At 32.2% G+C, this 13,546-nt stretch overlaps 1 protein-coding gene across 1 annotated transcript in view; it reads left to right on the forward strand.

The window, feature by feature from the left end:
* LOC123666429 (plastin-3) overlaps positions 1-7,011 on the forward strand; it is a 56,787-nt gene extending 49,776 nt beyond the window's left edge. Inside the window, 6 exon segments of the mRNA XM_045600521.1 lie at positions 93-223; positions 672-819; positions 1,722-1,873; positions 2,253-2,354; positions 3,265-3,431; positions 6,578-7,011. Of these exon segments, the coding sequence (XP_045456477.1) occupies positions 93-223; positions 672-819; positions 1,722-1,873; positions 2,253-2,354; positions 3,265-3,431; positions 6,578-6,785 (908 nt within the window). The 3' untranslated portion in view covers positions 6,786-7,011.
* The last annotated feature ends 6,535 nt before the right edge of the window (positions 7,012-13,546 follow it).

Consider the following 13,546-nt stretch of genomic DNA (forward strand, 5'->3'; position numbering starts at 1 on the left):
CTACACTTGTATTATATTGTTGTTGTATGTTGTATTGTTACTGTTTGTGTTATACGTAGTAAGTTCTATACTTATGTCTGATACTCCTGCAGCGTACCGCAACTGGATGAACTCGATGGGCGTGGCTCCTCACGTAAACTGGCTGTACTCCGACCTCACCGACGGGCTCGTCATCTTCCAGCTCTACGACATCATCAAACCCGGCATCGTCAATTGGAAGAAGGTAATAATTTACATTTATTAATCACCAACAAAATATTATAATAAGTACACAGCAGTTTATGTTCAGGTGTAAACCCATTCTGGATCCTGTGTTGGTAGACTACTGCCTTTATTTGATTTTTTTTATGTATTCAGCTTAGACATGGTATGTTCTATACGAGTATGAAGGTAGGTTAGATTTAATTCATCATCAGATTGTCCATTTTATATACTATTTTATATAGTGATGAAATTCAGAAAAAAGGTAGTCAAGTTACATAGTATGTTCTATATGTCTTCAAGAGCCTATCAAATAAAACATATGATTGAAAACTACGAGTGTTAAAGGTTAATAAACAGGAGTGTTAAAGTTTGACGTTAGCGCTAACAGGAGTGTCAAAGATTAACTTTAACCTAGACGCTAGCCTTAAAGGTTAACGTTAACGTCACGCGGTCGCGGCTGTCCGCAGGTGCACCGGCAGTTCTCGAAGCTCCGCAAGTTCATGGAGCGCCTGGAGAACTGCAACTACGCGGTGGAGCTGGGCCGCGCGCTCGGCTTCTCGCTCGTCGGCATCGCCGGCGCCGACATCAACGAGGGGAACGCCACGCTCACGCTCGGTCAGTGCTGCCTGTGGCCTGCCGCGTGGCCTGCCTTGTGGTCTGCCGTGTGGCCTGCCTTGCGGTCTGCCTTGTGGCCTGCCTTGTGGCCTGCCTTGTGGCCTGCCTAGCGGTCTGCCTTGTGGCCTGCCTTGTGGCCTGCCTTGTGGCCTGCCTTACGGTCTGCCTTGTGGCCTGCCTTGTGGCCTGCCTTGTGGCCTGCCTTGCGGTCTGCCTTGTGGCTTGCCTTGTGGCTAGTCTTGTGGCCTACCTTGTGGCCTGCCTTGTGGCCTGCCTTGTGGCCTGCCTTGTGACCTGCCTTGTGGCCTACCTTGTGGCCTGCCTGCGCGGGGCTGGCGGCTGGGGCTGATAGTTTATAGGGAAGCGACGCGAATTGCCTGCTGTAACATAGCATATACAGGGTGTTCGACTCCCTAACTACGTTTCTTCAAATAGGGGGTTCTGTAGGTGTTATATATCACGTTCCTCGTGAAAGAAAATATCCTAGTCTTTTTTTAAATTTTACTTGTTTAAATTTTATTTATCGAAGTCGAACTACCTGTATACACATTTCGTACAATAAATAGGAGAAACAGACGTTAATAACCCTAATTTAGCTTTACTGTATCTCTCCCATCAATATCCTTATCCCCTTTACCTGTTACTTCAAAATTTGTGGCTCTTGGTGCAATAACTTAACCACAATGACCATTTTGCAGATTATTACCATTAAAAAAATCGAAGAGCTCTCTTTCTCCTTTTTTCTCTTCCAATCAATCTAAATGATTGATTGTGAAAACGTGTCTATTATTGCTTTTTTATTTTTGTATAAAATGAAATATATTAATTTCTAATTACATAAAAATAAGTGAAAACGAAGTCATTAATAAATAAATACTGATTTAAATTAATTATAATTTCAGCTTTAATCTGGCAACTCATGCGCGCGTACACCCTGTCTGTCCTGACTCGTCTGGCGAACACTGGCAACCCCATCATTGAAAAAGAAATCGTGCAATGGGTTAACAACAAGCTCAGCTCTGCTGGAAAAACATCTTCTATCAGGAGTTTCCAGGTCAGTTCTCGGATGGGAAATTTAAATAAGAGGCCGACAGTTTGAAAAATGTAATATAAAAATTATTTAATTGATTACGTAAGCCAGTATAAAAATATTTTCATATTTTAACTACAAACTACAGTAAACATTCTCGTTTAAAAGATCTCTAAACTGTAAACAAATACATAATTGCAAAAATATGCATAGTATATTATAATCAATAATATTATATATTCGAATAAAACATTATTTCTGAATTCAGGAATTAAAAAAAAAAAACTGTCAAATTAGAAATTTAAGATTCAAATATACTTTCACAGTCCGCCAAAGTGCGTAATATGATCACAAAATTGTATAGTATAATGTAGGTAACTCATGTATGTATTTTAATTTACAGGATGAGGTATTGGCAGATGGTAAAGTGGTTTTGGACTTGATAGACGCGATCAAGCCTGGCGCAATCAACTACGATCTTGTATTACACGGAGGAACTGAAGAGGTAATTTAATATATATTTTTTTGGCTAGCCCGTTAGCGCAGTTTGTAGTGGCCATGCTTTCTGCTCTGCTGGTTGTGGGTTCGATTCCCGCCCGAGTCTGCGTCTAATATTTGTATTTATTTATATACGTATTATTTATATGTGTATTTATTCAAAGAAGAATATTTTGCTATATCAGTCTGTTCTTACCTATAACACATTAAATTACTTACTATGGGAACAGCCTGTGTGTATATGTGTATATTATAAGATATATATCTTTTTTTAATGTTATAGAAATTCTCAATTATTGCAATTACAGTTCTATTTTCTTTAATTTAAAGTCTACAATATTTGTTCTAAAAGTACAAAAAAAAAAAATGTTTAAGATTGTGCCATTTAGTTGACTATTAATTTTTAATTAATTAATAAAAAACTATTAGATCAATTCATTTTTAATTTCCTTTATTTGAGTTCTTATTACTCAAGTAATACTTGTATGAAAACTAAGTAAGTACAATTTTTTTCATGGTTTTTAAAGTATTTCCAAGGCAAAGGGATCATAATTTACTATCATGATGAAATTCATGCTCTCTACTGGTCACCTGAAAACTTGTAAATGTATTTGAGAACTTTGAAATTAAAATTCTTACTTTGATATTTTTTTAATATTTTATTGTAGTGAAATGTAATGTAAAACATTATCGTAAGTTCTTGCCACGTGTATGTCATTTATGTATGTTAGTCAAGTTTAATGTAGTTATCACCCATAATTAAAGTTATACTTGACTTTACTGTTGTTGTATGATGTACATGAAATATTGTGTATACTTTGTTGGTGTTCTATAAATAAATAAGTAACCACTACTAATAAATTTTATCAGTTTATTTATCAAATTACTTAGTTATAAAATACTTATTTCAATTTCAGGATAACCTCGCAAACGCAAAATACGCGATATCAATGGCGAGGCGTTGTGGAGCTCGCGTGTACGCTCTGCCCGAAGACATTACTGAGAGAAAACCCAAGATGATAATGACGGTGTTCGCCTGCCTCATGGCGCTCGACTACATCCCCACCATGGACGCTCCCGTGCAGTAAGAAACACCACACTGTATATGGGGGTGACGCTACTGGACACGGTAGTGACGTCATTATCACTAGTACAGTAATAATGCCGCATTACCAAGCCATATTACGAATATACTTATCCGATTTCACCGCGTTAATATTTGTAATTTGAACTATTATGATTATTTTTATTTTATTTTTTTGATGTTTTTTTGTATTTTTAAAATGACAATACGCTTGCGACAAATATTGATCTCGAATAAATATATATATTTTTTATCAATTTTAAATAACGCGGTGAAATCCATAAGTTTGCAATTGGGCGTTTTATATGTGATCGTAAAGCCATAAAGATTTTTATATAGTTGTTCATTCCCGTGTAAATCGTATTCAAACACGTCTGATCATATCGCCTAAACTATAACATCAAATAGTTTTTTTTTATATATATTTTTATTTATACCATTTAATCGTACATTTAGTACTAGATATGTTATACGAAGGGCGATGAACAGGCAGTGATTGTCATAATAGGGTTTGTTTTGATTAATCTTGTAACAGTGTCATTAAGTTTTCTCGATCTTCAAATCAAATCAGTTACAAGCATAATCAAATTTTTTTTAATAAGCTATGGGTACACAAAAGCTTGGGATGTATAAAAAAATAAAAAATAAATGTTAAGGCCAAGAGTCGTTAAACTTGATATTTCAAACCCACCTAACATGTACAAAAAATATACATATGCATACATTACCAACAAAATAATGGCCTAAAAGTCAATATTAGACTGTCCATACATTCCGATATTCCGAGTACCTTTATATAAGTAATATATATAGTGTAAGGTGACGGTACACCGTGGCACAGTATATAAAGCAACGATCACCGATGACTTAACACGCTTTTACCACGAAAATAAATTTGCACGGCAATCTTTATGGATAGCTTATCTGTCTGGCCATTTCTAATCGATATAAGTTTTTAAACTTTGCCGGTCACTATTGAACACTTCGGCTGGTCACTTGGCTTTTGTATACTGTTTCCTGGTGATGGATTTGTTTGTGTTGTGATGTCGCTAGCCTGAGGGAAGTCTCGATTAGTGAGACCTAAGCCGTGTACGGGCTATGTGTAGTAGTATATATTTTGTATACGGATACTAAAAAGTATCCATAGAAATGGAATGTGAAAAATATTCATTTTGATACATAAACTAAAAAAAATAGTATTAATTTATGCTGTTTCAAAAAAATTGTTTCATCAATGAGTCGGTGATAAATATATCTATTAATAGAATTTTTAAAATTTAATTTACTTTTTTCACATTATTTAACGAAAAAAAGCTTTTCCCGCCAAACAAAAATATTAATAAATCTGTTTAGAAGCTAAAAAAAATACATTAAACATTATTTCAATGTTGTCACCTAAAAGTTCGATAATAGGGTTTTAATTTCAATGTTTTATTATAATGTACTAAGTGAGTACGGTGCAGCTCCGAACAGTCCGTACATATCGTTATAACTTGTACGTGTAGGCAAATAATTTTAAAATGTAACTTATTTGAGGCGATATTTTCAATCAACGACGAATCCTGATTATTAAATATTTAAATCACGAAGGCTTACAATTTTAGTACTTAGAATTAGTATTAAAACGTGTCAATGGTTTTATAAATTTTTTACAACGAATAATAATTGTACTAAGGTTTTTTAAATGATACGTCGTCTCACTGACGAACATGATTACGCGTGTGTTGTAATTTTATTCCTAATGTTTGGTACTTAAATGTCAATATCGGCGTTTCCTATTTTCTACAGCCGACTGGTCTAAGAGGACCAGTTAGCTTATTTTATACAATAATATGACCAAAAGTTTTTTAATCTTAATAAATACCATTGAGTCAATATTTAATAACGAAATCAAAAAATCACTACAATTTTGTACTTTTATTTAAATTTAAGACAACCGGAACATTTGGAAGTTAAGCTGTGTTAACAATAACGTTTTTATCAATAATCATTCCTTTTGATGTGTTGTTTTCATTCCCGATTGGCATTTATTGATATGATTTTAAAGTATTTTTTCCAATTTTCTCACGAATTGTATATTTTTATTATAGATATATTTTGGAATATATTCATAGATGTTTATTACGTGACATTCCCCCGGAATACAACGATTTATTTTATACCATATTTTGATTTTTTTTTATAATGTACATTTTTATTTTGTTAGACATTTTATGTTATTAAGTAATTTTTATTCGATTTTAAATAATTTTAAGTGATCTAATAATAGTGACAACTAATTAAAATAAATTTCGTAATAGTATCTATATGAAACTAATAGTTAAAGCTTTTTACACTATACTCCATTATACATAGTTATATAATACACGTATAGCGATATGCTAGCTGTCATTAATGTTTAAAATAATGTGTAAGCATATAAATAAATAAAGTCAGAAGTAAATTTATTTTTCATTTCATGATTCCTATCTTGATGCACACCTGCCTTCTATAAAACAATATCACAGTTCTCACTTATCTATGGGCGTTTGGGCTTTGTGTTAAATTATCGTTACTTGTGTTATGTGATTAATGGCTTTCTGTCCTTTCTGTTTAAACACTACAAAGGTAGGTTTTTTTGATATAATTTTAGTTAATTTTCATGTTTGCAATTAATTTATATATATTTAATTTGTAACTAACATTGTTTATATTATTTGATTTAATTGACAAAAGGCGTTTCTCTTCGTATAATATCTTCAAATTGTCTTAAAACATTAAGCTATACGAGTTATCCATAAACGTACGCAACACCTGCTTACGTTCATTGGAAACGAATTTACACGCTCGGTAACGACTACTAAGAATAAATATATTTTTTGTCACATTTCAGTGATCTAATGCAGTTTATACCTACAGAAAAATAAGAACTAATATGTTATATTTATTTATTTATTTAATTTTTAATGGATTAAATGAAATGGATGTTTGGTTAAAGAAATAAACTAAGCTAATTTAAACGATTAAATTAAACAGGTCAGGCGATTGCCTTTTGTCAATTATTATTATTATTATTATTATTTGTATTTGGGTAAAGGAAAAGTTTGGTAAATAAAATAACATCAGGTTTTCCAGTCATAAAAATCTTAGAATAAATTTCTATTTAGGTCTGAGGTACAGTTTGTGGACAATAGTGATGATTTCGTGCCCGTGGAAGTTGTAGATAAGAGCGTGGACTCCGTGAATGTAGTAGACCAAGCTGAAGAGGATTTGGGCTTAAAAGTCCAAATAGTGCAGAAACCGGAATTACCGCCAAAACCTGAAAGTCTATCACCTGTACAATCCCCGCCGGTTTTGCATACCACCGCAGAATAATAAAAAATTCTAATTACTTTGTAATTGAAAAAACGATATAGTTCTATTTTTCTAATAATTATTTATTGATAATCTAAAATTAAGCCAAGATTACGTTTTTTTATTTAAAAGTCTAGTGAATTATATCGAGGCGAAAACTATAGTCATCGAAATGCAATAACTGCATTAATGAAATTTTATTTTTACTTTTTACATGAATGGGTTTTAAATAAATATTTTAATTATATTTTGTTGTTTCATTTATTATTAATTTTCAACGAAAAAATACGTTAGATTTGCAAAGTAAGTAAAGAGATCAAGTCTTTTGGAGGACGCAGATATCATTATTGTAAGTTTAATTTGGTCAATTCAAACATGAATAATAATTTGGCATAATGGATTCTAAAAGTACAGCTATTGTTTCAAAACGTTTGATAAATAAGCTAGTTTGATTGCCGCAGGGCGAAGTTAACGTGCTCCTGCAGTTCTAAGACCAGGCGATGTGTACAAACACGATCTTTCTTATAAAATGACATATAAATAATTATAAATTACCAGCTTTTGAAATAAAAATAAATTAGTTTTGAAATAAGCTACCTGTATTCGAACTCATACAGACACGAATTATGTAGGATCATCAACATCATATATTGCTGTATTGCACGCTCTACCAATGCCGGATTTATATTTTTTATGAGTGTAGGCCACTTTATTTCTGCCGCCCCATGTACATACCATTCTAAAATAATAATTTTCCATTTGTAGTAAAGGGGCCTCCTTTACTACAAATGGAAAATTATTATTTAAAAAAATGAAAGTTAAATAAACGAATGAATTAGTCATTAAGAAAGAGAGCGTAAAAAAGAAACAAGATATACAATTTTTTACGGGCCTTTTTAATAGCAAAATCATCTAATAATATCATCATAATTTATGGTATTCATTATATCTGCTTCTACGTAGAGAAAAGCCAGAGAATTCATTTTTTCTTGAGACAATGAAGATGGTCTTCATCAATCAAGTGACCGTCCTCTGAAATCTGCCGCCCCTAGGCCGCGGCCTATACGGCCTATTTATAAATCCAGGACTGCGCTCTACACTTTGTTAACAGTAGTCACTACTTAAAATTATACAACTCTGAAATTCCAATTTCAATGACGTAGTTTTTAGAATATTTACTTAATAAAAAACAAGTATAGGCACAAAGTTTTGTCGTTATTTATGGAACTTTTTGTCTGAAAGATTCCTTAAAATAAGAACTAAAAACGTAACGATTTCTCGTAAGACTAGCTAGGGCTTTAGCTCAAGGAGATCATTATCCCCATTTTCAATATTGCAACAAAAAAATATATGTGAAGTAATGAATAATTATGTTCAATATGTTGACGATTTTATTTTATATCTTTTATTTTTAATGTAAAAGTGTTGGTGAGCCTGAGAGCGAACTTCAAGCGGCAGGGGTAAATTTGTGTCTATGGTAAGTAATTTTGGGTTGAACATTTCATTGTTAAAAAGTAAAGTGCGTGTTCAAAAAGGGCTTTAATAGATATCCAGTAAACATTATTGTCAACGGTTCCACATTGTCCGTAGTACATCCTGTAAAGTATTTGGGAGTATGGTTAGATAGATCGCTAAGGTGGGGCAAACATATTAATGATTTTTGTAACAAGGCTGGCTATGGATGATGTGTTCATCCAAAACATTTAAGACGCTTATATTTGTGTGTTATAAGAAGCCGAATAGGTTATGCTTGTTTTGTTTATAACGATAGCAGTGTAGTTCATTTGATTAAATTAGATAGGATGCAAAACAGAGCTTTGCGAATAATTGGCGGATACATTAGGAGTACACCGTCTCACGTAATGGAATCAGATTAGTGTATACAACCTCTTTGTTTCAGAAGATTTTATTTGGCGAGTAATTTTTTTTAATTAGACATCCATGACCAAATATCTCACGCATACAAATATTAGACAAATTTACCTACCTATATCTTCAAATTTAGTTACTTCATGTAAATGAAAGCGAAAGCGGTTGTTAGCGGTTGTAAGCGGTCTACGATATTCTAAAAAATGTTGAGGTCAGTAAAAGTAACTCTGGATTTCTACTCACTTCACACGTGGACGAACAATATTCAAATAGCAAAGAACAATGCCCACTTTCCATACACTTAAAAACCTGACACTGAAATTTTATGTATAGTTTTATGGTATAGGAGAAAGACTACCTGTAAGTTTAGGAAATAATGTCATATAGTCATTTTTACGATTTAAACGCTACGAAGTCCAAAAAATACCCATTAATGTTACTTTTTAGGTTAGGATTTGCCGTTACCGAATACCTATGTAGATAATAAAAAAAAATATGCTTGAATTATTAACGCTAAAATACGAATTGGTTATTAAATTCCTATTTTTAAAATAGGAACAAATAAAATAGGAATACTTACCTAGGTATGATCTAAAACGTCTTTTTTACTTTGTGAATTCCTTGTAACCAGCTGCCCTTACGTCACTGCTTAGACTCAATGATAGTCACTATAAATTGAGTCGCTTCGGCCTGTAATATCCTACTACTGGGCATAGGCCTCTTTCCCCCGAAACCGACGGCGGCACGAGGCACGGCAGGGAGACCAACAAGGACTACACAAACAGCCAGACCACGGCAAACACCTGTATGCCCAATACAAATGTTTGACATGTGCGGGGATCGAACCCGCACCGCCAGCGCAACAGGCACAATCCATGGCTGTGATCATTACGCCAAAGCGACGTTTATAAATTGAATATCAAGCATTAACTGCTGTTTCTCCAGTACACATAACTACATTTTTATTAAGAAAAAAAGGATGCTCAGATAATTTCTATACAGACCTCTAAAAAGTCTAAATTGATTCTTGTGTTGTCAAAAGTGATCACTTCTACCCAACATATTTTAATGGCCTACGTACGGTACGTACTGTACGTAGGTATGTACCTGATTAACAAAACCAGAAAAACAAATAAAACACTATATAAATGTTAAAGTTTATTAGGTATCATCATTTTCATAAAAATCTCTTATATATACATCATCCAGAAATTCTGCTGGAGCAGAGATATTTTCTTCATATCTAGCCCATCCAAGGTAACCACACTAATGTCATAACATGAGCGCAACATCCAATGGTTCGTCGACCAACCAAACAATTACAATAGTATTCAACTATACCAGCTCTGCCAGACACATTATTTTCTATTAAAATGTAGACATAATATTGTTTTTTTGAAATGTGTCTGGACTTAATTTTTCCTCTTATCAATGTTATATCACCACTTCCTCTCAGATTATACTGAGAAAAGTCTTGTGTGTCTCTACATATTTCTATTATATATGATCCATGAAATCGAATATGTTCCCCATAATACGATCTGGCTTGCCTTATCTGGTAAGTACCTAGAGCAAATAGTACTAAATCATTGTAACTTAATCTAGGAAACATAAATAAATTGTCTCGGTCAGCTGTTATACTCTGAAAAACAGCAAACCTTCTATTCATATTTAATTCCTCAATCAAAAGTGCTAAATTATTTTCAAAATTAATTCTCTCTCTAATTATTGCGACTATTTCATTAGAATCATCTCTATCACGAAAACGAACACCAAATCGGTTATGGAGACTGGCAGCTATCTGAAAGTTCTGCATCATATTTGGCACAGATTTATTAAAATAGTCTTGCCTCAGGAGCTTAAAATCTCTTTTTAAATGTCCATTTACTGCCTCAACTACCCAGCGGCATAATGTTACACAACGACTCCGGTTGGCCTGTTGTGTTGTTAATTGGTGTTCGCCTTCTAATAGAGAATCTATTAGAAGAATATATACGTATTGCTTTGACCCTTCCCTCCCCCAGACCTATCCCCCAAAAAGCAAGAAAGGGACAACTGCAGCTCAGACCGTTTTAGGTAGATAATTTTTGACGAAAACAGTGTTTCGTAGTCGACTGTTTTCTCCTCAAAACATTGCAATTTTTTTTTATTTTTTTACAAAAAAAAGAAGCCTTCAGCTATGCCCCTATGTTCTCATTTTTTTGAAAATATGCATATATTTTCTTTAATGAGTCTTCGAAAATGTACAAAAAAGTATGCAATATTTCGAGTTTTTGAAGTCTCCTACTTCCTATGATAATAAGAATATGAAAAAAATCAAAACATAGGGGCATGGTCATGGTAGCAAAAGGTTCTGTGTCACAAAAATATTTGATCTAGTGTCATTATCCAGGGAGAAAACAGTCGACTACGTTTGTATGGAGAAAGAGCCGGTACCCTTTCCTCTTAAGCCTATTTTTTCGAGTGTTAAATGTATTGATTTGTGGAGAAAATATTTTGATAAAAGGTTGAAAGACAAAGGCATCTGGTACCGGAACTGTATGTTCCGTTGTATACCTCACCCGCTCAATGTACCTTGGATAGAGACACAGTGTTATTGAACAGAAAAGACGTCACTGCTTTACGGTTACGGTCTAGACATATTACCTTCAATAAATTTGGCCATTTGATGGGAACTCCACACCCTAATTGTTCAGTTTGTGGAGTAATAGAGTATGCCTATAATATTTTAATGGAATGTGTTAAGAACGAAACCAGAAGACGCCAATTTTTTCCTAATAAACTGTTTTATACCAATGTTGGAGAATGTAATAGTATTTTGAAATTGTATAAATTGTCGATGGAGTTCAATCAATAGTGTCTTAAGGTGTTATCATGTAACTGTATTAACATAAATGTATAACAACAGAACGACCTAGTCGTAGTAGCGGCAAAGGTTAATAAAGAAAAAAAAGAATATGTACGTTTTTAACGTATGAGTCAACGTTTTACTCGGTGTAACGATTTCGATGACTTATTATTAGCAAGCTGGTATCTCTTATATGGCCCCATTTTTTTAAAGGATAAATAAATAAAAAAGTCTTTTGAATAAAATTGTGATGATTTATTTCAATCCGTAGCCGGCAACAGAAAATGAAGTTGTTTACATATCAATACTACAACAATATTGATAACATAACAAAAACGTGGAATTAAAATCTTTTCATTTGCAAATAAAAACTCCATGAAAAATATTATTCACACACATTTTTTTACATATTGCTTTCTTTTGAGGTTACATAGACAAGTAGATATATAAACAGCATTCTCTATCTTTACAGTAGTATAGATGAAATTATAGACGAAATTACTACAGTACAGTAAAAATATATTTACACAATATACAGATAACGTAATCACGGATAGCAATTTTACATCAACAACGTGGAGGGTAAAGACTGGGTAATAAGTCTAGATCTAGATTAATTTAGGTTAATCCGATTAAAGTATTCGACCAGTAAATTTGGAATGTTTACAAATATTAATACAATTAGAAAAAGATTTTTTTTTCTCTAAATAGTTCGAATATCAAAGCTAGAGTAATGATTTCATAGCGTAATTTGCTAGACTATTATATTTCATTAACGTATAAAAATATTATGTACGAAAAATCTCACTATAAAATGATCAAAATTTAACATTCTTTAATTTTTGACGGGTATCGAATATATTGACAAAATGAGCGAAATCATTAAACTCGTTACTTTAAAACTTCGTATCTTAACACAGTAACATCACTAGAATTTTACTGATTCAACATCAATAAACGCAATAGTTACAAACACAACCCTCATCGTCGAAAGGAACCGTACCAATCTACATTAGATTAAAATTAAATAATTCCCTTTCAACAAGGACCAATTAAAATTTTAATTTCCCTATTATATATACCGTTATCGAATTTAAATAAATTAATTAATCATTTTATCATATAAAACTTTTTTTCATATAAAAAAATTATATCCACAATAACAGTAAGCCGCTAAGAAGCTAACGCGATGGCAACCGATCATTGATAACACTGTATCATACAAATATTACAGAATTGCAAATAAAAGAAACTCCACCACCGTATTTGCTTGTCACATTTCGCTATTTTAGAACGATTCGAGTTTTTATTTTGTTTTAAATAACTTCTTTCGATCAGCCTTTAAACAGAGGTACGATATTGTGTGAAAGAATAAGCTATATTCACATCTATGAATCTAAGAATAGTTTAAAATTTCGCTAATTTTAGAAATCTTTTGGACATTTTTGTCTAACTTTTAATACGATAAATGTGAACATAGCCGATTATTAAATAATTTACGATTATGAAGAACTGAGTATTCGCGTTAAAATAATAACTAGTTATTTAGGCGACTCAGTCCATTCTTAAAATAATTGTTCATAATTTTACAAAGTACACTTGCATCAAAATGTCCATGTACTACAATTATAGATACATACAGTAAGAAGTATATCTGGTTTTTATATAAAAAGATATTGGAATTATTTTTCTGAAGATAAACTTGTTTACATCATACTTTCCTCTTACATAAAATTATTTTCATATAAACAACGCAATGGATCTAATTTAACTAATCTATGAAACAAGATAAATAAGAATTATTTTAATAATGAAAATATTATTATTTGTATTTAAATCAGTATTATTAAAACAATATTTATATACTATACATTTAAAAATAAAATCACAGTCATTTTATATTCATTTATTACTTTAATATTCAATAAAAAAAATTATGAAATATGTTGCGTTTTCTTTAAAATGTAAAGTGAGTACTTATTACATTAAAATTATTTCCGATATCGTTGTTAACGTTTTAATTTATTTATCTTGTCCCATGTCACAGAATAAAAACTTTTTCAAA

The sequence above is a fragment of the Melitaea cinxia genome, chromosome 26 (genome assembly GCF_905220565.1).
Source record: "Melitaea cinxia chromosome 26, ilMelCinx1.1, whole genome shotgun sequence".
NCBI lineage: Eukaryota > Metazoa > Arthropoda > Insecta > Lepidoptera > Nymphalidae > Melitaea > Melitaea cinxia.